The sequence below is a fragment of the Chiloscyllium punctatum genome, chromosome 2 (assembly GCF_047496795.1).
Source record: "Chiloscyllium punctatum isolate Juve2018m chromosome 2, sChiPun1.3, whole genome shotgun sequence".
Taxonomy (NCBI): Eukaryota; Metazoa; Chordata; class Chondrichthyes; order Orectolobiformes; family Hemiscylliidae; genus Chiloscyllium; species Chiloscyllium punctatum.
In genome coordinates this window covers 93,999,878-94,024,738 of record NC_092740.1, presented here as the reverse complement: position 1 = coordinate 94,024,738, position 24,861 = coordinate 93,999,878, and the positions used below count along the sequence as shown (strand labels likewise).

At 41.0% G+C, this 24,861-nt stretch overlaps 1 protein-coding gene across 3 annotated transcripts in view; it reads left to right on the top strand.

The window, feature by feature from the left end:
* Positions 1-24,699, top strand: part of isca1 (iron-sulfur cluster assembly 1) — an 84,758-nt gene extending 60,059 nt beyond the window's left edge. For all 3 annotated transcript variants that reach the window (XM_072585877.1, XM_072585876.1, XM_072585879.1), the window contains 3 exons: positions 5,117-5,191; positions 13,937-14,489; positions 22,474-24,699. In XM_072585877.1, the coding sequence (XP_072441978.1) occupies positions 5,117-5,191; positions 13,937-14,489; positions 22,474-22,676 (831 nt within the window). In that variant the 3' untranslated portion in view covers positions 22,677-24,699. The remainder of the gene's footprint in view (positions 1-5,116; positions 5,192-13,936; positions 14,490-22,473) is intronic.
* The last annotated feature ends 162 nt before the right edge of the window (positions 24,700-24,861 follow it).

Sequence of the window (24,861 nt, the reverse complement as noted above, 5' to 3'; positions counted from 1 at the left end):
ATCTAGTGGGAAGACGCACGTGGTAATGTCCCTAACTCTGAGTTCAAGTCCCACCTTCACCAGATTTAGGTCACAACACCTCTGAACAGGTTATTTAAAATAACTGCCTGAGCGATGATTTGAATAGCCATAGCCACAATTTGATCTGTTCAAACCCTCAGTTTATCGAGCATATTCCCTTGTCTGTCCTCAGGCAGCTGAGGATTGTCCAGATTTTACTTGGAAGGCTGAAATCTGGGTTTCTCCTTGCCCTATATTTCAATTGAATGAATCCATGAATTGCAACTATGTATGGATCTATTTTATGTGAGAAGGAAAACTTGCGTTTTTTTCTGATTATATTGCAACAACTAATCGTGGTAGTGTCAAGAACAGACAGCATCATGGAGCTGGTAACAAATAATAAGTCTGTAGCTGGGTCATTCCTGAGCTACGTTTCATTGTGACGATACCTTGACTTGATTGTGCCGTTGATTTTGGCCGCTCGTGGGTAGAAGTATGCGCTTCGTTCAGCGCTGTGCTAAATCTGAACAGACGGGCAATTTTCAGCGCTTTGGAACACAAACCTGTTAAACTCTGACATGGTATAATGCAAACGTTTCACTGTTGAATATCGAGCAGGAGGATTAAGGAACTAAGAGGAAAAAAATCAAGATGGTAGTTATAATGAGTGTGTGTGATAACACTAATATGTATTAAATCATAGCTTCCCCCCCACCCCCCCGAAACTTTACCTGTTTCCATGGTATGTGGCTGCTTCTGGCCTTATCTCCACTCTCTACTTCTGAAACTCGCTTCTTGACGAGGAAGGACAGCTTTTGACTTATGTGCCTCTTGAGAGCAGGGGCTTTGTTAAAAGGAAAACTCTCACTTATATCTGTAGAAGAGTAGAAAATTGAGGGATGATCTTACTGAGACACATAAGATCCCACGGGGACTTGACAGGAAAAATGCTGAAAAGATGCGTGGGAGAAACTAAGGTATCGTTACCATAGTCTTACCAAGCCAAAGGGCTGCTTTCATTAGAGACTGCTGATGGTTTTACCTGAGGTTCACCAAGTGAGGGGCAAGGTTGAGCAGGTGAGTTTTTCATGGTAACCTTAACCAGTCTGGGAATTGGACCCACACTTTTGGTATCACTCTGCATCACAAATTGACTGTCCAGCTAACCAGCCCTGGGACTCCCATTTTGGACCGGGATGAAAAGAGTTCTTTTTCTCTCAGAGGGTCAGGAGTCTGTGGAATTCCCTTACCCAAAGAGAGGTGGAGGCAGGTTTATTGATTTAGTTTTAAGCAAAGGTAGATTCTTGACTAGCAAAGAAGTTAATTGATGTTGGTGTAGGTGGGGATGCTAAAGTTGAGGCCACAATCAAATCAGCTATGATCTCATCAAAAATTGGAGCAAACGAGGGGAAGGAAGGCCTACTCCTGCTCTTAATTAAATGATCAGATGTTTTAAAAGAAATGCCAATGACATTGGTGTGTGTGTGTGAGAGAGAGAGAGAGAGAGAGAGACAGACAATTGCCTTTATGTGCTTTCTAAGTAAAAAACACAAACCAGGAGGCAATATAAACCTTGTTACCCTCTGTCACACACATGTATATACACTTTCTCTCAGATCTCAGTCTCTCTGCTTACTAAGATGTAATGGCCTTGATTTTGCAGTCAGCAAAGAAGGAACATCTTTCATAATTGTTCTGAAAGAAAGTTGACCAGAAACTTGGGTAAAAACAAGTCCAACCTTGGGCAATTGGCAGAGGGAAATCCTTCAAGTTAAAAGTTCAATGAAAATTAAAAGAAAATCAATATATAAATGTGATTATGTTATATGTCAGAGTATACATATGTTTTATGTTATTTTAATACAAAACAAAAGCACTGGCAGTAATGTAGTCAATAATAGTTTCTCAAAGCCTGTATTTCCTCTGTGATACTACTAACATTGGAGATAGAAAAATTTCAGAACCGAGGACCATGTTCTGAAAAGATATGCACATACATGATTTTCAGGAGAGGTACGGAATGGCGTTAATGTCATTGGAGTAGTTTTCCAGAAATCCAGGCAAAGGTTCTGGGGACAATAATTCAAAACCCACCATGTCAGCTGTACAGTTCAATTTCAAATCCAGAAAAACTTTGAAATTGAAAGCTGGTCTCAGTAAGTATGATCATGAAAGTAGAGCATTGTAAAAACCTTATTTGAATCATTAATCCCCTTTTAAGGAAGGAAATGTACCATCCTTACATGATCTTACTATCTGTGAGTCCAGATCTACAGCAGTGTGGCTCACCTTTAACTGCTCTCAAAGTAAATGTTTGCCATTCCAGTAATGTTAAATAGTTGTTAGTATTGAAACATATTGTGTGCTTCTCTTTGACACTGCAGGTGATGTTAAGAAACACAGCATTACATCTACAGCTTTCACACACACTTCAGGTGTCCATGGCAGATGCTATCTTGATTATTATGTACACGCAGAATATTTGCTAGTTATATGCAGAGTATCATGAAATTATTCATGCACAGAAGATCCATTGCATTAGCTCTCTGAGCATTTTGACTTACTCATAGAGGTGTATAGCACGGAAACAGACCCTTCGGTCCAACTCGTCCATGCTAACCAGATATCCCAACCCAATCTAGTGCTACCTGCCAGCACCTGGCCCATATTCCTCCAAACCCTTCCTATTCATATACCCATCCAGATCCAGATTTAAATGCTGCATCGTACTATCCTCCACCACTTCCTCTGGTAGCTCATTCCGTACACACACCACCCTTTGAGTGAAAAAGTTTCCCCTTAGGTCCCTTTAAAATTTTTCCCCCTCTCACCTTAAACCTATGCCCTCTAGTTATGGACTCCTTGCTAACCAGTCTCCCATGGGGAACCTTTGCAAACATCTTGCTGAAGTCCATATAGATCACATTCACTGCTCTGCCCTCATCAATCCTCTTTGTTACTTCTTCAAAAAACTCTTATCAAGTTTGTGAGACATGATTTCCCACGCACAAAGCCATGTCAACTGTCCCAAATCAGTCCTTGCCTTTCCAAATGCATGTACATCCTGTACCTCAGAATTCCCTCCAACAACTTCTCCAAGCCTTTTCAATCCTATGTCTGCAGGAAGTGTGTATGGTTATGAATCCTAGCGGGCCACATGGATCAGTTGGAGTGGCAGTTAGAGGCAATGAGGAAGTTACAGGAACTAGGGGGTGTGAAGGATGGCAGTTTCAGCAAGATGGAAACACTGCAGATACAGTCAAGTCGGAGACAGAGTAGTGATGGTGGAAGGTTGTTTCTCAGAATGGAGGCCTGTGACCAATGGTTGTCACAAGGATTAGTGCTAGGTCCACTGTTTTTCTCCATTTATGTACATGATTTGAATGTGAATACTGGAGTTATGGTTCGTAAGTTTGCAGATGACACTAAAATTAGTGGTGTAGTGGGCAATGAAAATGATTATCTCAGAGTACGATGGAACCTTGATCATATAGACCAATGGCTGGGGAGTGACAGATGGAGTTTACTTTGGCTAAATGTGAGGCCTTTTAGTTTTGTAAGGTAAACCAGGACAGTTAATGGTAGGGCCCTGGGGAGCATTGCTGAGCAAAGACAAAGTATAGGAGTTGGGATGTCATGTTGTGACTGTGTAGGACTTTGGTGAGGCCACTCTTGGAATACTGCGTACAAATCTGGTCACCCTTGTATAGGAAGGATGATGTTTAATTTGAGATGCTGCAGAAAAGATTTACAAGGATGTTGCCAGAGTTGAAAGGTTTGATCTGTAGGGAGAGGCTGAATAGGCTGGAGCTCTTTTTCCCATAATCATCAGAGATTGAGGGGAGACCTTATAGAGGTTTATAAAATCATGAGGGGCATGGAGAAATTGAATGGCCAAGGTCTTTTTCCTTGGGAGGGTGAATCCAAAACAGAGGACATAGGTTTAAAGTAAGAGAAGAAAGACTTAAAAAGAACCTGAGGGGTAACTTTTTCCACACAGAGGATGGTGTGCAAATGAAACAAGCTACTTGGAGGCAAGTGCAATGAAAACATTTAAAAGGCATCTGGATGGTTATATGAATAGGAAGGATTTAGAGTGATATGGGCCAAATGCTGGAAAATGGGACTAGATCCGATTGGGATGTCTGGTCAGCACGGATGAGTTGCACCGAATGGTCTGTTTCTGTGCTGTATGACTATAATAATAAATGAAGTGAATTATCAAATACATTACTGTCTCTAGATCTTCAAACATGTTAAAAGTGCAAAGGATATATTCAAAGTGTAAAATGTGCAAATCTTGCCAGAAAAAGAAATTGGAAGAAAGATTTTTCAGAAAGCAATTTGAAAGATTGTTCTATCCCGTGCTGTTAATGTTCGGCAGCTGCAGCCAATCACTGATCAGATTTATGTGCTATTTTTACCACTGTTATATAGCCACTTGGTAGTGTGTGTTGAAGTACATATAATTATTAATGAACCAAGGAAGAAATTTTTGGTCATTCCTTATACTCAATATTAACAAGCATCAATGAATTATTGCTAATGAAATGAAAGGCCTAAAATTAATTACTGTCTGAATTTCATGTGTGTTAATCGTAGAAGAAATAGATACATAGCAATTTTCTTCATAGAATAAAACAGGCCATTTGGCCCAACAAGTCTACTCTGACCCTCTGAAGAGTAACCCACCCAGACCGATTTCCCCTACCCTATTATCCTTTATTTACTCCTGACTAATGCACCTAACCTACACATTCTTGAAGACTATGGGCAATTTAGCATGACCAATTCACCTGGCCAGCACATCTTTGGACTGTGGGAGGAAACCGGAGCACCCAGAGGAAACTCTCGCAGACAAGGGGAGAATGTGCAAACTCCATACAGTCGCCCAAGGCTGGAATTGAACCTGGGTCCCTAGCCCTGTGAGGCAACAGTGCTAACCACTGAGCCAGTATGCTGCCTCAATTTGTTTATAGTTTATTAAAATATCATAAGTTATTAAAAGTCACGTAACAGCAAAGTAAACTTATTTGTGTTACTGTGTTTTTATGTTAGCTGCTTGCTAAAAAGACAAGCTGTTGGATTTTTACGTTGTGTTAAACATTTACAGAACTTCAAAATGAATGAAAATGAAAAAGAACGGGGTGCTGAAAAGAACTGTATACTTGAAAATTCCTCTTTTAAGGTAAGAATTTAGTGCAATAGTATAAATAGTACGTTAATATGTGTTGGTTGATGTGTTTCCTGAAATTACTATTAATCGTATCTCCATTGTATCCTGCACAACTGGTGCACAGTATGTTGATATGCTTTCATATCACCTTAGCCTTACGGCACTGTTCCTAACAGCAGCTCTGCTTCAGTTGTAGTGTTGTAATTTGAACTGGACATAAGGATGAGTCAATTTTACCCAATAAGAAGAATTTTAAAATGACTCTCAAATGAGCAACAGTGTGGCAGTAAATGTTACTTAGAATAGAATAGAATCCCTACAGTTTGGAAGCAGGATGTTTGGCCCATCGAGTCCACACCCACCCTCTGAAGAGCAGCCCATCTAAAACCGGCCCCTCCTACCCTATCCTCATAATTCCGCACTTCCCATGGCCAATATACCTGGCCTGCACTTCCCTGGACAATATAGGCAATTTAGCATGGCCAATCCATCTAACCTGCACATCTTTGGACTGTGGGAGGAAACCAGAACACCAGGAGGAAACTAACATAAACAAAGGGAGAATGTGCAAACGCAGCAGGGACAGTGCCCAAAGGGTGGTGTGGGAGTGTGTTCAAATAACGACTGGAATCATTGAGTGGCAAAAATAGCCCCTTTATTCAGCAATCACAGCACAAGTTTGAGCTGGCAATAGAATCCTGAAATACAGTTCTTATAAGAGGGTAAAAACAAATGACTGTAGATGCTGGAAACCCAAAACTTTGATTTTACTGCTCCTCGGATGCTGCCTGAACTGCTGTGCTTTTCCAGCCCCACTAATCCAGTTCTTACAAGAGCTCCTTTACACACAATTCTCACTTACATTAAAATTCTATTACTACGGTATTACATCTTTTATCTCTGCTACATAAAAGTTTGAAGGATCTCTGTCCTGGGAGACAGGAGATGAGTTAAAACGTAATGCCGGCTGCTACTTCTGATGGGATGCCTGTCTGGTCTGCTTGCATAATTAGGAGGTGTTAATCTTTTTGTTTTAAGTTTGTAAATATTAGTAAAAATGCTAGGCCTATATGCTCTAAATAAGTTAAAAATTGTATTTATACTTAATAAAAGAATAAAATAATTACTGCAGCCAGGGTGTGCGATTTGTTTATTTTCCGGTAAAAGTTTCATTCATTCATGCAATTTCAAGGAGGTGCTGTTTTGTCAGTTTCTGAAAGGGGTATTGGCCCAGTTAAAAGGTATTTAACTGGTATTTAATCTATTCAGGTCCAGGAGATGGTTGGTAAGGGCTGACTAATATTATAATGTTTTGTGGAGACTTGATGGGGATGGTATTGTTCACTTATTCAGAGGTAAACACTGCTTGTAGCAAGGGTGCAGTAATGGGTTTGAAAGGGTTATTTTTAAATCTGGAAACTACAGAACCACGATTTTTTGAATGAATGAATGAATAAATGAAAGAAAAAAACTGTATTATAATAAATAATGGGTTAGTAAAGGGTTATGAGTGAATGAATGGGAACCCGGTATTAATTAATGTAGCGAGTTGGTAAGTGAGTTAATAAAGATAATATCTCACAGTGGAATTGAACCTGGATCCCTGGTACTGTGAGGTAGAAATGTTAACCACTGAGCCGCTGGTCTGCCCCACACTTAATGCTATATTTACATGACAACTATTGCTGCATAGCTTCTTGCTGAACAATAATCAAATTGGTGCAGCCTTGAATCAAACCAAAGTGGTCAAAAAATTCATTGTTCCTTCTGAGGTGGTAAAGAGGCACCCCAAGTCTCTAGTCTGGCAGACAAATATCACATGTCTAGTACAACTTAGAAGTGTGCTGCCCATTGTATCATTGTAGATTTTTAAAAAAATAGTCCATGCCTAAAACAGAGGTAAAAACAATGACTGCAGATGCTGGAAACCAGATTCTGGATTAGTGGTGCTGGAAGAGCACAGCAGTTCAGGCAGCATCCAAGGAGCTTCGAAATCGACGTTTCGGGCAAAAGCCCTTCCTGATGAAGGGCTTTTGCCCGAAACGTCGATTTCGAAGCTCTTTGCATGCTGCCTGAACTGCTGTGCTCTTCCAGCACCACTAATCCAGAACATGCCTAAAACAGCTATTGATGAAGGGCTGATGCCCAAAATGTTGATCTTCCTGCTCCTCGGATGTTGCTTGACCTGCTGTGCTTTTCCAGTGCCACACTTTTCGACTCTAATCGCCAGCATCTGCAGTCCTCACTTTCTGCTAAAACAGCTATTTGTCTGAACAAACCTCCAGCTCACCCCAACGTGTTATATCGGCTTACCCTGAATAAGTTTCAGATCTCTATTCAGCTTCAAAATAGGGGGTTGCTTATTTTGAAGGGGCGAGGAGAAAGTTCTTTTCTCAGAAGATTCAGAGAAGTATAGATAATGGAATATATTGAAGGCTTGGAAAGGCAGACTTTTAAATAGCAGTGGAGTAAAGAATTATGGAGAATATGTAGAAAAGTAGAATTGAGGCCAAGATCAAATAACTATATTGAATGGTGGACCAAGCTGAAGGGGTCATATGTTATAACCTCCACCTGCCCGCATTAAGTTCTATCATAAAGACTGCCACATACGCAACAAACAATGTAAGTGTTCTAATCATTCTTGTGTACATGTGTGGTCTCCTTCCATCTACACAATAAAAAGCATGTGCGCTGCTACAAACCTGTTACCTTCGTCAATCATTATGGATCCTTCCTCATCCCAGCCACTACTAATCACTTTCCTAGTTTTAATACAGCCCTCATCCGTTCCAAAGAAGAGTCATACTAACTTCAAAATGTTAAACCTGTTTCTCTCTCCATAGATGTGTCAGACCTTCTGAGTTTCTCCAGCACTTTGTTTTTATTCCTGGTACTCCTCCCTGTCATTGGCACCTTCAATAAATTACTCAACGGCACAGCATCCCAAAGTCAAAGCCTTTGTGTGGACCAAATTTTTAAGGTTTTCAGTGTGGAAGGATCTTTTTCCTGGGTAGTATTAAGCTTCTTTGTATTGTTGGAGCTACAGGCATGCAGACATGTGGGGAATATTCCATCGCATTCCTGACTTGTGCCTCATATGACGTACAAGCACTAGGGGGACAGGAGTTGCTCACCACAATATTCCTTGCTCTTGAAATGCTCTTGTAGCCACAGCATTCTTATGGTTGGTCCAGTTAACTGTGCTCTTCTACTTCTTAGGCAGTCCCTCAAAACTCCTTCCTTCCACTCTAGAGATATGGGTCCTGAGGATATTAAAAAATGAAACACTTGATCTATACACCCTGCCAAGGTGATACTTGAAAAGGTCGGTGGATATGATGCTTGGTTGTTTTGCAATCCTGTGGCCCACTCTTGCACTTGGACTCGGCTTGAATGTATCGGAGATGCTCAGGCTATTGGCACTTTTGTAGATTCTTCTTCTTCGGTTTGGGCAGTCTTGGACAGGAGATTCCTGGGAGTCAGTGAGAATATGGCATTTTTTTTCAGGGAGGCTTTGAGGACACCCTTGAAATCAGTTTCCCTGTCTTCCTGGTAACTGCTTATCATGTCAGAGCTTGGGGTAGAGACCCTAATTTAATTTAAATTCAGGCATGGTGTGGCTGCCAAATGCAGTTGATTAACAATAACTAGTGCCTTGATGCTGAGGATGCTGGCTCCAGAGAGGAATTGGTAACCACCAGGATGCTGATAGAGGAGGTTGCAGTGATGGCATGCCATTGAACATTAATGGTTGATTGAGATAGTCATTGCCTGGCACTTATGTGGTAGAAATATTACTTGCCACTTATCAGCCCAAGTCTGAATGTTGCCACTGTCTTGCCGCAATTGGACACCAAATGATTCAGGATCTGTGAAGTTGTGAATGGTGCAGAACATTGTGCAATGATCAGCAAATACCCCTGCTTCAAACTTTGTGGGGAGGGAAGATCATTGATAGCAGTTGAATATGGCTGAGCCTGTGATGCTTTCCTGAAGAACTCCTGCAATGGTGCTCTGTGGCTGAGAGATTTGACCTCCAATAACCTCAACCATCTTACTTCTGCTCTGTGTGACTCCAATCAGAACTTTTCCCGATTCCCGGTTTTGCTTGGGCTCCTTTGTACCACAAAGAGTTAAATGCTGCCTTGATAAAAGAAAATAAATCTCACTTTTCTTTTCAGTTTAATACTTGTTCATACAAACATCCGAGCAAGGCACAGCAGTAGGCCACCTGACCCTTTGAGCTTTTTCTGCCAATCAATAAGATCATGGCTGATTTGACTTTAACCTCAACTCTCCATTCCTGAATATCAATTAATCTCTTGGTAATCGAGAATTTATCTCCCTTTGACTTAAAAATATTTAAAAGATACAGTATCCACTCCCTTTTGAGAAAGGTAATTCTAGGACTCTCAACCTTGTGAGAGAGTTTTCTTCCTCAACTTTGTCTTGACTATGATCCCCAGTTTCTCATATGAGGAATAATCCTTTCCACATCTACCCAGTCAAGTCCCTTTAAGATGTTTTATGTTTCAATTAAATCATCTCTGACTCTTCTAAACTCCAAAGGAAACAGTCTTAGCCTGTCTAGCATTTCCTTGTAAAGCAATCTGCTGAGTCCAGGTATTACTTTAGAAAACCTTCTCTGAACTGCTTTCAGTACGTTAAAATCCTTCATAAGTACACAGACCAGCACTGTACTCCGTATTCCAGAAGCAGTCTGGCCAATGTCCTGTGTAACTAAAGCATAACATCCCTTCTCTAGCATTCTGTTCATTGTGTAATAAAACATAACATGCCAGCACTGGCAGGCCTCAATTCTGTCTCAGGGCCCATAGTACTCAGTAAGTCTGCTGTTCAGTAAGATTTTTAAAAATTTCACCGTCAACCTGCCATTTATTCCGAAATTTGAAAAATTCTGAATTCCAAAAACCAGCTGGTCCCAAGCATTTCGGATAAAGGATTGTGTACCTGTACTAATCTTCTGCGAGTCATGCACCAGGACACCTAGATATCTGTATATCTCTGAGCCTTAGAATCTGTCACCATTAAGATAGTGTGCTTCTTTATTAATATTTCTGCCAAAATGGACAATTTCATATTTTCCCACATTATACCCAGTTTGCCAGATCTTTGCCCACTCACAATCTGTCTATATCCCTTTGTAAGCACTTATGCACTCTTCACAACTCACTTTCTTATCTATCTTTGTGTCATCAGCAAATCTTTGCTCGTTTTGTCCAATGATTTGTACAAATTGTAAACATTTGAGGCCTCAGTACTGATCACTTGTGCCATTCTATTGATTCAAAAAGACATTTATCCCTACTCTGCTTCCTGTTAGCCAGCCAATCTTCTATCCATGCCAACATGGTTACACCCAACACAATGAGCTTTTAATTTCTGCAATAACCTTTAATGTGCCATCTTATCGAATATCTTCTGGAAATCTAAGTACAATACATCCACGGAGATGTGTACATGGAGAAGGTTGAATTGGTTGAATCTGTGATGCTGGTACCCTCTGAAGGAGGCCAAGGTGGATCATTCACTTGGCACTTGGAACTGAAGATTTTTGCAAATGTTTCCATCTTCTCTTCTGCACTGATGTGCTGGATTCCCCAGTCATTGAGAATATGAATATTTGTGGAACCATCTTCTCCAGTGAATTGTTTAATTGTCCACCATTCATGACTGAATGTGGCAGGACTGCAGTACTTAGATTTGACTGTTGGGATCACGTATCTGTATTGTGCACTGCTTTGCATGCATGTTGTCCAATTGTGGTTTTACTAGATTGATGGCTCATTCTTTAGGTATGCCTGGTGCTGCTCTTGCTGTGCCATCCTGCACTCTTCACTGAACCACAGTTAATCCCCTCTCTTAGTGGTAATGCTAGAATGGGATATATCGCAGGCCATAAGTTTACATATTGTAGTTGAATAAAATCTGCTGTTATGTTGGACCCATCCCACATGGACCATCTTGAGTTGCTAGATTTGTTCAAAATCTATCCCATTCCGCACAATGGTGGTCTCACACAAGACAATGAAGGTTATCCTCAGTGTGAAAGCAGAACATTGCACAAATTCAGTGCTGTGGTCACTCCTATCAATACTGTCATGGTCAGATACATCTTCTATAGGTAGATCAGTGAGGTTGTATTTGAGTACATTTTCTCCCCCTTATTTGTTCATGACCTGCCACATATTTAACATTCTTATATTTTGAAAAAAACTTAAGACAATAGTAAGGTATTTGTCCTCAAAGCTGAGAGCATAATCTATTACACGTTTCACTAGAGCTTGGCTGAGTGGCCTTTTACTGGCTGTACATTTCTGTGATTCTGTGAATATAATAATACTTACAACCAAATTCAAGTCTCCTAAATGCCAAAGTATTAGTAATTTCTACAAGCTTGCTATGGCAAGTTGCCACTTTTTAAATTCACTTTTGGTACGTGGGCATTGCTGGCTGACTAGCATTTATTGCCCATTCCTAGTTGCCCTTGAGAAGATGGTGGTGAGCTGCCTTCCTGAACAACTACAGTCCACATGCTGCACATTGACCCATAATGCTGTTAGGGAGGGAATTCCAGGATTTTTACCAAGCAACGTTGAAGGAGCCGTGATTTATTTCCAAGTTAGGATGGTGAGTGGCTCAGAGGGTATCTTGCAGGTGGTAGTTTTTCATGTATCTGCTGCCCTTGTCCTTCTAGATGAAAGTGGTCATGGGTTTGGAAGGTGCTGTCTGAGGACCATTGGTGAATTTCTGTAGTGCATCTTTTAAATGATATGCACTGCTGCCACTGAGCATTGGTGGTGAAGTGAGTGGATGTTTGTGGATGTGGTGCCAAATCAAATGGGCTGCTCTGTCCTCATGGTTTTAAGCTTCTTGAGTGTTGTTAGAGTTGCACCCATCCAGTGAAGTGGATAGACTTTGGAGTCATGAGATGAGTTATTCGCCACAGTATTCCCAGCCTCTGACCTGTGCTTGTAGCCACTATGTTTGTGGTGAGTCCAGTTGAGTTTCTGGTCACTGGTGTTACCATCATTGATTTCCCCCACTACCAACATCCTTGGGGTTACCAATGAAAGTCAAGGGGTAGTGATTAGACTATCTCTTATTGGAAATGGTGATTGCCTGCCATTTGTGAGGCATTTTACTTGGTACTTGTCAGCCCAAGATATCTGGATATTGTCCAGAGCTTGTTGCATTTGAACATGGACTGCTTCAGCAGCTGACTAGCTGTGAGTGGTGCTGAATATTGTGCAACCATTGGTGGACATTCCCACTTCTGACGTTAGATGGAGGAAATGTAATTGATGAAGCAACTGAGGATTGTTGGGCCAAGGACACTACCCTGAGGAACTTGTACAGAGATGTCCTGAAGCTAAGCTGACTGACCTCTAACGACCACAATCATCTTCCAATGTGCCAGATATGCTTCCAGTCAGTGGAGAAATTTCCTTCTGATTCCCATTGATTCCAGTCTTACAAGGTCTTCTTGATGCCACGTTTGGGCAAATGTGACCTTAATGTCAAGGTTGTCTGTCTCTTCTAACCTCTAGAATTTAGCTCTTTGTCCATGTTTGAACCAAAGCTGTAATGAGGTCAGGAGCTGAGTGGCCCTGATAGAATCCAAAATGGGCATTAGTGAGCAGGTTGTTGCTAAGGAGGTGCTGCTTGATAGTACCATTGATGACACCATCCATCACTTCACTGATGATTGAGAGTAGACTGATGGGATGGCAAATGGCTGGCTTGGATTTTTGTATACAGGACGTACTTGGGCAATGCTCCACATTGTTGGGTAGATGCTAGTATTGTAATTGTATTGGATAAGCTTGGCTAGGATGGCAGCAAATTCTGGAGAACAAGTCTTTAGTGCTATTGTCAAATTGTTGTCACAAACCATAGCCTTTGCAGTATCTAGTGCCTCCTAGCATTTCTTAACATCACATGGAGTGGCGGAAGACTGGATTATTGGAGGATTGTACCATTGGAAGAGTCCAAGATAGATCTGCCACTTGGCTCTTCTGGCTGCAGATTGTTGTGAATGCTTCAGCCCTATCTTTTACATTAATGTGCTGGACCTGCCATCATTAAGGATGGAGTGTTTTGCGAAGCCTTCTCCTCCAGTGAGTTATTTAAGTGTCCACCACCATTCACAAATGGATGTGGCAGGACTGCGGAGCTTAAATCTGATTCATTGGTTGTGGCATTGCTTAGCTCTGTGTACCAATAGCTGCTTATGCTGTTTGGCACAAAAGTAGTCCTGTTAGTAGCTTCACCAGGTTGACACCTCATTTTTAGGTATGTCCAGTGCTGTTCCTAACATGCCCTCTTGCACTCTCCAATGAACCAGGGTTGATCCCTGGTTGATGGTAATCGTCGAGTGGGCATATGCCAGGTCACGTGTGCAAATTGTGTTCACATATGATTTTGCTGCTGATAGCCCACAGCATCTTATGAATGTCCAGTCTTTAGTCTGTCCACAAAAGATGCTGGAGGTTATTCTCAATGTGAAGGCAATACTTTGTCTCCAAAGGACTGTGTTGTAGTCTCTCTTACTGATAGAGTCATGGACAGATGCATTTGCCGTAGGCAGGATTGGTGAGGATGAGTTCCTAACAGACAGCAGAATTCATTTGGAATGTTAGAGCTTGTACAAGGAGATTGCAATCTTAAACAAAAATTGGATAGTTAGTTATCAAGAATTTACCTAATATGTACCCCACTTTTCTTCTTCAGGTTTCAGAATTATTATTTGCCATTGAAAGTTTAAGCAAGGGGCGGCTAAGGTCTGACAATGAACAAAAGCATGTGAAAGAAGAATCAGATCGGCAGAAGCTTCAGTTATCCAATTTGGAGATGTCAACGACAAACGAGAATCAGCTTATAAAAATAGCAAAATTATCAGAATACAGCAATATTAGACCTGTCTCAAAAATATTTTCAGCATACCCCCAACGAAGCATTTTTGAATGTAATATGGATACAAAATCTCTTAAATGGAACATAGACACAAAATTACAAGTTAATCAAAAAGGAAGGCTTGTATGTAATTGGCCCCAAAAGCCTAAATTTGATAATCAATTTGACCGAGGGATTAGTCCACCAAAGAAGAAAACTGTGCAATTATTTAATAGAGATTTTAGACGCTCATCTTTTGTAAAACCATTTCCACCAGAAAAACGTAGACAACAAAGGCCACCTATTGAAAAGACACGTCAAGTCAGAAATCCATGTCCAAGCATCAAATCATTTCTAATTCGTTCCAGGATACAGAAGTCAACATTAGCAGGTAAACTTTAGCTATTTTTGCAGTTAATTCTCACGACACAGACCACTCAGGTATGCATGTTAACTTTGTGTTTATTGAAACCACCTCAGTTTCAGACTAACTAAACAGACTTCAGACTGATACTCTGTCCTAGCCCTGTCCTATGTTTATTCAATACATACAGAAAAACATCAACCTTTTTACTCCTGTGATCTCATATGTACAGATTGTTTACATTTTATTCTTACACTATAGACAGAAGTTTGACAGATTGGACAGGTCTTGAGGGCGGTGTTGAGCTGGAATATTGGAGCTGGGGTAAGGTGGGGGGAGGGGAAATGAAGAAAATGGTGAAGTTCACTTGATGCCATGGGTTGAAGGGTCCCGAGGTGGAAGATAAGGCAATCTTCCTCCAGGCATCAGATGGTGAGGGAGTGGCGATGGAGGAGGCCCAAGACCTGCATGTCCTTGGCAGAGTGGGAGGGGGAGTTGAAATGTTCAGTCACAGGGTGGTGGGGTTGATTGATGCGGGTATATTGGAGATGTTCTCTAAAGCACTCTGTGAGAAGGCGTCCAGTCTTGCCAATGTAAAGGAGATCGCATCGGGAGCAACGTATACAATAAATGTCTTGTGTAGAAGTGCAGATGAAACTTCGATGGATTTAGAAGGCTCCTTTGGGGCCTTGGATGGAGGTAAGAGGGGAGGTGTGGGCGCAGGTTTTGCAATTCGTTCAGTGGCAGGGGAAGGTTCCAGGAGGGGAGGGTGGCTTGTTAGGGGGCGTGAACCTGACCAGGTAGTCGTGGAGGGAACAGTCTTTGTGGAAAGTGGATAGGGGTGGGGAGGGAAATATATCCCTGGTGGTGGGGTCCATTTGTAGATGGTGGAAATGATGGCGGATGGTGCGATTTATGCGGAGGTTGGTGGGGTGGAAGGTGAGGACCAAGGGTGTTCTGTCCTTGTTGCAGTTGGAGGGGTGGGGTTTGAGGGGCAGAGGTGTGGGATGTGGATGAGATGTGTTGGAGGGCATTTTCAACCACAAGGGAGGGAAATTTCAGTCTTTAAAGGAGGCCATCTGGCATGTTCTGTGGTGGAACTGGTCCTCCTGGGAGCAGATGCACCTGAGGCAGAGGATATGGGAATATCGGATAGCATTTTTGCAGGATGTAGGGTGGGAGGAGGTGTTATCCAGGTAGCTGTGGGAGTCGGGTTTGTACAAAATGTCAGTGTTGAGTTGGTCCTCGTGGTTGGAGATGGAGAGATCTAGGAATGGGAGGGATGCATCAGAGCTGGTCCAGGTGAATATAAGGTCGGGGTGGAATGTGTTGGTGAAGTTGATGAACTGTTCGACTTCCTCATGGGAGCACGAGGTGGTGCCGATGCAGTCATCAATGTAGCGGAGGAAGAGGTGGGGAGTGGTGCCGGTGTAATGCCGGAAAATGGACTGTTCTACATAGCCAATAAAGAAACAGGCATAGCTGGGGCCTATGTGGGTGCCCGTGACTACTCCTTTTGTCTGGAGGAAGTGGGAGAATTGGAAGAAGGAATTGTTGAGGGTGAGGAATAGTTTGGCCAAACAAATAAGAGTGTTAGTGGAAGGGTACTTGTGGGGACGTCGAGAAAGGAAGAAATGGGGGGGCTTGGAGGCCCTGGTCATGGCGGATGAAGGCGTAGAGGGACTGGATGTCAAGGGTGAAGATGAGACATTGGGGGCCGGGTAAACGGAAGTCTTGGAGGAGGTGGAGGGTGTGTGTGGTGTCCCGAACGTATATGGGGAGTTCCTGGACCAGAGAGGATAGGTCAGTATCGAGGTAGGCGGAGAGGAGTTCGGTGGGGCAGGACCAACTTGGGCAGCAGGTAGAATCAGGCAGTAGGGGGTTCCGGAACTATGAAGTTGGAAGCTGTGGGTGGGAGACCCCAAAGGTGAGGATGTGGTGTATGATCTGGGAGATGATTGTTTGGTGATGGGGGGAGTGAGGTCATGGTTGAGGGGGCAGTAGGAGGATGTGGCGAGTTGGCACCTGGCTTCAGCAGTGTAGAAGTCAGTGCACCAAACTACCACTGCACCCCCTTTGTCTGTTGGTTTGATGGTGAGATTGGGGTTGGAGTGGATGGCTGCGCGTTGTGAGGGCAAGAGGTTTGAGTGGGTGAGGCAGTTGGACAGGTTGAGGTGGTTGATGTCACGGCGGCAGTTGAAAATGAAGAGGTCGACGGTGGGTGAGGGGGCAGTAGGAGGAGGCGTCTTTGAGTTGGCGCCTGACTTCAGCAGTATAGAGGTCAGTGCGCCAAACTACCACTGCACCCCCTCCTCCCAGCCCCTGGCAAAGACATTTGTTCCCTTGAATAAGACTGTCAGCCCTGGTTATAGATCTTATTAACTGCCTCCTGTTCCTCTTAACATACATCCTTACCTATTAACAATGGTGTGTGATGAGCAGCAATAAGAACAATACTAAAATCCTGTTATCTACCTCTTTATCTATTAACATAAGATTGTGAATCATACAATAATGAGCTCCTGTGAACAATTAGATAATTGTCGCAGGAAGGCAACAATCAGTCGTCATTGTAAGATTGAGTAATACCTGTTTTAACAACATAATAACACTCAGCCATGTGATGTCAATAGACAATAGGTGCAGGAGTAGGCCATTCTGCCCTTCGAGCCTGCACCACCATTCAATATGATCATGGCTGATCATCCTTAATCAGTATCCTGTTCCAGCCTTATCTCCATAACCCTTGACTCCACTGTCTTTAAGAGCTCTATCCAATTCTTTCTTAAATGAATCCAGAGACTGGGCCTCCACTGCCCTCTGGGGCAGAACATTCCACACAGCCACCGCTCTCTGGGTGAGGAAGTTTCTCCTCATCTCTGTCCTAAATGGTCTACCCTGTATTTTTAAGCTGCGTCCTCTGGTTCGGCACTCACCCATCAGCAGAAAAATGTTTCCTGCCTCCAGAGTGTCCACTCCTTTTAATAATCTTATATGTCTCAATCAGACCCCCTCTCAGTCTTCTAAACTCAAGGGTATCCAAGCCCAGTTGCTCCAGTCTTTCAGCGTAAGGTAGTCCCGCCATTCCAGGAATTGACCTAGTGAACCTATGCTGCACTCCCTCAATAGCCAGAATGTCTTTCCTCAAATTTGGAGACCAGAACTGCACACAATATTCCAGGTGTGGTCTCACCAGGGCCCTGTACAGCTGCAGAAGAATCGCTTTGCTTCTATACTCAATCCCTCTTGTTATGAAGGCCAGCATGCTATTAGCCTTCTTCATTACCTGCTGTACCTGCATGCTTACCTTCATTGACTGGTGTACAAGAACACCCAGATCTCTTTGTACTGCCCCTTTACCTAAATTTAGGTAGTAATCTGCCTTCCTGTTCTTGCAACCAAAGTGGATAACCACACATTTATCCACATTAAACTGCATCTGCCAAGCATCTGACCACTCACCTAACCTGTTCAGGTCACCCTATAATCTCCTAACATCCTCCTCACATTTCACCCTGCTACCCAACTTAGTGTCATCAGCAAATTTGCTAATGTTATTTCTAATACCATCTTCTATATCATTAATATATTGTAAAAAGCTGCGGTCCCAGCACTGATCCCTACGGTACCCCACTGGTCACTGCCTGCCATTCCGAAATGGGACCATTTATCACTACTCTGTTTCCTGTCAGCCAACCAACTTTCAATCCAAGTTAGTACTTTGCCCCCAATACCATGCGTCCTAATTTTGCTCACTAACCTCCTATGTGGGACTTTACCAAAAGCTTTCTGAAAGTCCAGGTACACTACATCTATTGGATCTCCCTCGTACATCTTCAGAGTTACATCCTCAAATTCCAGAAGATTAGTCAAGCATGATTTCCCCTTCATAAATCCATGCTGACTTTGGCCTATCCTGTTACTGCTATCCAGATGTGTCGTAATTTCATCCTTTATAATACACTCCAGCATCTTTCCCACCACTGAAGTCAGACTAACTGGTCTATAATTTCCTGCTTTCTCTCTCCCACCTTTCTTAAAAAGTGGTACAACATTAGCCACTCTCCAATCCACAGGAACTGATCCCAAATCTATCGAATTCTGGAAAATAATCACCAACGCGTCCACGATTTCCCGAGCCACCTCCTTCAGGCCCAGGGGACTTATCAACCTTCAAGGACTTTTGTATTAGTCTCACCCATATAATACAGAAAATATACTGCTTGCATGTAATGTTCAGAGATTCATCGAGGGGTGCTACCACAAGAAGGCTATGTCACCCAGAATCTCTCACCGGCTATCCAGAAATAAAGGTTTGTTTCTCTTTAAACTGAAATTTGTGTCATCTGGAATTAAGAGTCAACAAAAGTAGCCAATTTCAGTGACACTGCCCTTTCCTATTAAGTGCTGCTGCTCATTGATACTGAATTCTGAAGAAGGGTCACTGGACCACTAAAACATTAAGTCTGATTTCTCTCTACAGATACTGCCCAAACCTGCTGAGCTTTTCCAGTATTTCTGTTTTTGATACTGGACAGGGATCCAGCTTGGCTTGTAAAGGTACAGAATCAAACCAGATGTACTAGTGAGCCCTTGGTGTATTTCTTCCTAATGTTTTTAAAGTTCACGTTTGGTTACTAAATTTCTTGATTATATATTGCAAATAAGTACTAAGGCTAATAGAACTCAATATTTAAGCTTTGGACAGTTACTAAACATAAACTTAAACCAACATATTCAGTCAATGGATCTGAATAATTTATACACCAGTGCGTTTTGGCTGGCCACAGCATACATTTAGAGCAGCAGATTATCTATGAACTTAAAAATTTCTTCAGCTCTCCCTTCACATTTAGACATCTTGTGGATGTCTATTACATATTTACCTCTTTAGATTTCAGTTGTTCCAGCCCAAAATTCTTTTTAACTTAAATTTTTAACCCCTTTCACCAATATCACTTTTTTATTGTTTTACATTTTATTCTTGCACAATAAACAGAAATCTTCCATTCTAAGTCTTTCTCCCATCCTGTCAACAGGAATCTTTTAATACTGTTTAGTTAGCTGCCAAGGTTGATACAGCCTTCATGGGTAGGCAATGGTCTTGGGGTATTATCGCTAGACTGTTAATCTAGAGAATCCAGGTCACATCCCGGGGAATCAGGTTTGAATCCTGCCACGGCAGATGATGGAATTTGAATTCAACAAAAATCTGGAATTAAGACTCTAACGATGACCATGAATCCATTGTCAATTGTTGGAAAAACCCACCTGGTTCACTAATGTCCTTCAGGGAAGGAAACTACCATCCTTTCCTGGTCTGGCCTGCATGCGAGTCCAGATGCACAGCAATGTGGTTGACTCTTAACTGCCCTCTGAGCAATTAGGGATGGGCAATAAATGCTGGCCTAGCTAGTGACATCCTCATCCCACCAACAAATATTTTAGAAGTCAGTTTCTCTATAGATTTTGTCAATCCCCTATAATTTGAAATGATTTCTGTTGTTCAATCCACAATAACCACTTTGACAAGTAGGTGTACATATCTGAGACTTGTTTTCATACCATTTTCACCATGCATTCCATTTTGCCTGTTACTTCAGGTGTAACAGTCACTTCTGTATGCTTGCACCACCATTCCAAGATCATGCCATAAATTCATTACTTTCAGATGGTGTTTTCAAAAGACTAAAACTTGGAAGGGGGAGGAGTTGTTGGCATTGTATATGCACACATATTTCCTGTATTTCAGATGGTGAGCAAATCAATCAGTTAAGTTCTCTTTAAAGAAAGGTTTGTGGACAAGGGCACACATCTCTTCAAGAGAAAGTTGTCAGTAACTAATTTCATCTACATTTTCCTTACACTTGATATATTCCATTTAACTACACCTAAAAAGAGCAATTCCCAATCCCACTTGATGCAGTGTCACTCTTTCCTAGTCATTATCCTTCTGCTGAAAATGACTATTCCATATGTTGCCATTCTAAATTATTTAAGAGCTCTGGAGAAATCATATTGATCAATTTCAAAAGGTATTGATGTCATATCTTATCTAACTGTGTGGTTCCAGGTATTAAAAAAAAGTGTTTGTTCTTTGTTGCAAAAAAAATGTTTTCTAAAATAACTGGCCAGATTATGCTCATGTTGCTTTCTTTTAAAATAATCCCAAATTCAAATCAGACAACAGACTTGAAGGTTCCTTTTGTGTACAGCCTCAGTGGTGGTGTTGGGTTGACAAGTTTTGTTAGTGGTCAATCAATTTCTTCCCAAATATCCCATTTTTAAGCACAAATTTAATCGAGTTATTTCATTGATGTCAATTTCAGAAACAATTATGTCCAAGCTTGAGAAAGAGATAGCTACAGAGATAGTGGATGCACTGGTTGTAATTTTCTAAAAATCTATTGATCTTTGAGAAGTACTTGATGATTGGACTACCCCTATTCAAAAAGGCAAAAAGGAGTAACTATAGGCTGACTTGACTAAGGTCCAGTGTTGGAAAAATGTTGGAATAAATGATTAAGGAATTAATAACAGAATATTGAAAAATCGTAATCCAATCAAATATAGTCAACATAGCTTAATGAAAGAGAAATCATATCTAACTAGTTATTTTGAGGAACTCTCAACCAATGTGGTTAGATTGGAAACAGTAAATGTGTTGTATTTGGACTTCAGAATGCATTTGACAATGTACCTGACAAAAGGTTAAGTAATAAAGTAAGAGCACTAGAGGTTGGAGATCATATATTGGCGTGGATAGAGAATTGGCTAATGGGCAGGAAATGGTGAGTTGGATAAATGGTTCTTTTACAGGTTGGCAACCTGTAACCAGTGGGGTTCTGCAGGAATTGGTGCTGGGATTGCATTGGTTTACAATATAAATGACAGGAAGTAAACAAACATATGATAAATTTGCAGACTATACAAAATTGTTGGAAAAGTGACTTGCAAGAAGGATATAAACGATTTACAGAGAGATATTGATAGGTTAAGTAAGTGGACAAAAAGTTGACAAAAATTGTATCATGTGGAAAGATGTGAAGTTGTTCATTGGAAGAAAAAAAACAAAAGAACAGAATGAAAAAAAAAACTGCAGAAGCTTGCAACACAAAGGGACTTGAGAGTACTTGTGCATGAAACACAGAAAGCTAGCACACAGGTGCAATAGGTGGTGAGAAAGGCTATTGGAATGTTGGCCCTTAATCAAGGATGCTCAAGTATAAGGGAAGTCTTACTGTAACTGTACAAGGTGCTCGTGAGACCACATCTAGAGTACTGCAAGCACTTTTGGTCCCCTTATTTAATGAAAGATATCATTTCATTGGAAGCAGTTCAGGGAAGGTTAACTAGAATGATCCCAGTATGGATGGATTACTTTATGAGCAAATGCTAAACAGGTTGGGACTGTATTCAGTGGAGATTAGAAGAAAAGGAAATGATTTCATTGAAATATAAAGGATTCTTAAGTGGCTTAACAGTAGACGCTAAAAAGGATGTTTCTCCTCATGGAAAGTCCAGGGCTAGAGGGCATAGTCTCAGAGAAAAAAAAAAGAGGTTCTAATTTAAGACTGAGAAGAAGAGGAATTTCTTTTCTCAGAAGTTCCTGAGTCTTTGGAACTCTTTGCCACAGAGAGCTTAAAGGGCAGAGGCCTGGTATATTTTTAAGACTGAGATAGATAGATTCTTGATTAGTAAGGGAATCAAGGGTTATATGGAAAGGGCAGAAAAGTGGACGTGAGGAGTGTCTGATCAGGCATGATCCTTTTGAATAATAGAGCATGCTCAAGGGGCTGAATTACTTACTTTTGTTCCTGTTTCTCATGAATTTCCTTGGTGGTGGGGTAGGGGAGGGGTCTTTCAAATATCTGTAACAACATCAGCTGAAGATTGGCAGGAGGCTGGATAAATTGAACTGAACTTACATAATAATTATTGCCCCCAAATAGGAGACATACAGAGGACTTTCCATTGTTTTCTCAACCAAGGTATTTGTGTTTATTTTTAGGGCCAATATGCTATGAACCCTTCCTTGGTTTGAAAGATTTACAGTGGAAACTATATAAAGGAGCTATGAGAAGAAAAGCACCTGAAGTGTTAATGGATAAACATAAATGCATAATACAACCTATTCTAACAAGTGGTCTGCATAAAGGAAGTCTTTGCGTTCCTTTGATCTGTAAAGGTAACAAGTATATAGAAGCATTCTAGAGACACAACTGTGACCTGATCTCTGGCTAATTTTTTTGAGCAACAAATAATAAATCATTTTTCTTTCAAAATCTGGAACATCTACCAAGCTTCTAATTTTTCTAAACTGAGGAGCATTGAATGCAACTGTTTACACATAATTTTTGGGGCATATTTCAGGCACTATGCGTATCTGATTGCATCGTGCAAAGTTAACAATTTGTTTTCCAAAATTGATGGTTAAGGCAATCAGCAGGTTAACCATCCAGACTTAAAGTTTCCCAGTGTATTTTAATTAACTGATCTAAGCCACAACAGCAAAGTGACAACTTCTTAAGTTATGAAAAGCTCATCCAGCTTCTGCATCTTATCCAAACTGGAAATAAATTCAGTTGAGAATAGGAAATGTTCATGGAATGCTCCCTATATGCACATATGTTTCTCAGCCTCTTTCATTATTTAAAATAAATAAACTCATCTGTTGTAAAATCACAACAGTGTCTAATTCATGCCAGATCTTCCTCATCAAATATGTTAAAAATAAAGACATTAAAAATTTATTGTGTAATGTTTTGTAGACATGTTTGATTTGGAAAGAGTTTGGCTTGGACTGAGTTTCTGATCATCAATCTCCAAGGACACACCCAACAGTTTGTCAGGAATGCGATCGAACCTGCTGTAGAGTAATATGTGACCAACATAGCATCATAATCATGTAATAACCAATATTTGTTTTAAAAGTTTGTGCTTTAGAAACACTGTCTCCAATTTGTCAGTCGCATTACAGCAAATTCACATTAACGATATGCACACTACAGCAGAACGACTAGTATCAGCTTCTGTGGCCCTCATCAAGGCTGTCTCTTTCAACATTATTCTTTACTCTTTCAGTAATGATGTAGCTGTAATTAAGCTGTTAATGAGATTCATTTATGACCAAACTTTTAAAATATAAGTCTTACATGCAGGTGTTGTTTCAATTAGCCACTGTTGAATCGCAATTTAAAGTGGTAAAGTTAAATATGGTCCCAATTCTCACTCCCAGGTTGTTTGAGCAGACATGGGAAAAAGTTCAGTTCCACAAGCCTGACCTTTAAAAATAGCTGTTAGCAGTCTCAAGTTTTGGCCTATGGCAAGATAGTTTGGGAGTCAGGCTAGGTAACCTGAGAAGAACATAGGAGGCTACCGGTTTCTGAAGTAAGCTGACAGAAAGCATTTTTCTTTGTGTTCCAGCTGAGTTACTGGCAGTTTTCCAAGTAAAAAACAATTATCCTCAAAAATGCACCTACTTTATTTTGAAATTATGCCCCTGGCTCTCAACTTCCAATCAGTGGAAACATCTTATCTGATCTACCCTGTCTTTCCCTTTCATCATTTTTAAATTTCAAGGAAATCAACTCTCATTCTTCAAAACTAAAGAGATTACAGGCCCTTTTCCAAATCTGTCTTCATAGGATATTCCCATCAATCTGGTGAACCTTTATTTCACCTAAATAACCACCATCATCTCATTCTAATTAGAGAGCAGCCCTATTGTCCTCTGGGGCTATAGCAACCTGATCTCTGACAATAATATCCTCTTTGAGATAAAGGGAACAAAACTGCAAACTAAACTCCAGATACAGGTTAACCAAGATTCTATACCGCTGGAGAAAGACTCTGCTACTCTTGTACTCAAAGCTTCTTGCGATAAAGACAAGCATACTCTTATCTTTGCTAATTGCCTGCTGTATCTACATATTCACCTTCAGCAACTTGTTGGCAAGGACACCCAGTGGATGGCACCCCTATATGCACTGACACTTTTTAACCTCTGAACATTGAAGAAATACGGTACACAGCTATTCTTTCTTTCAAAGTGGAAAGCTTACATTATATTCCATCTGTCATGTTCTTGCCCAATTGCAAAGTCTGTCCAAATCCTCTGAAAGGTACAAAACAAAATAGATGATTTTAAAAACAATTTGGAGGATTAAGCTCAGTATCTTATCTGTATAACTCAAAAGTTGTAATTTACCAGCAAAGTTGTTTGGTTGTAAGTGCTTTATTTGACCATTAATACCTTGAATAAATGATTTTTCACTCTGAATTATTCTACTATCATTGATTTATATTCACATAAATATAACTTAATTAGTTAACAACAGAATGACCCATCTGCAACAACTCACAAGACCTTTTTGTGTATTTATGTAGCACCTTTAAT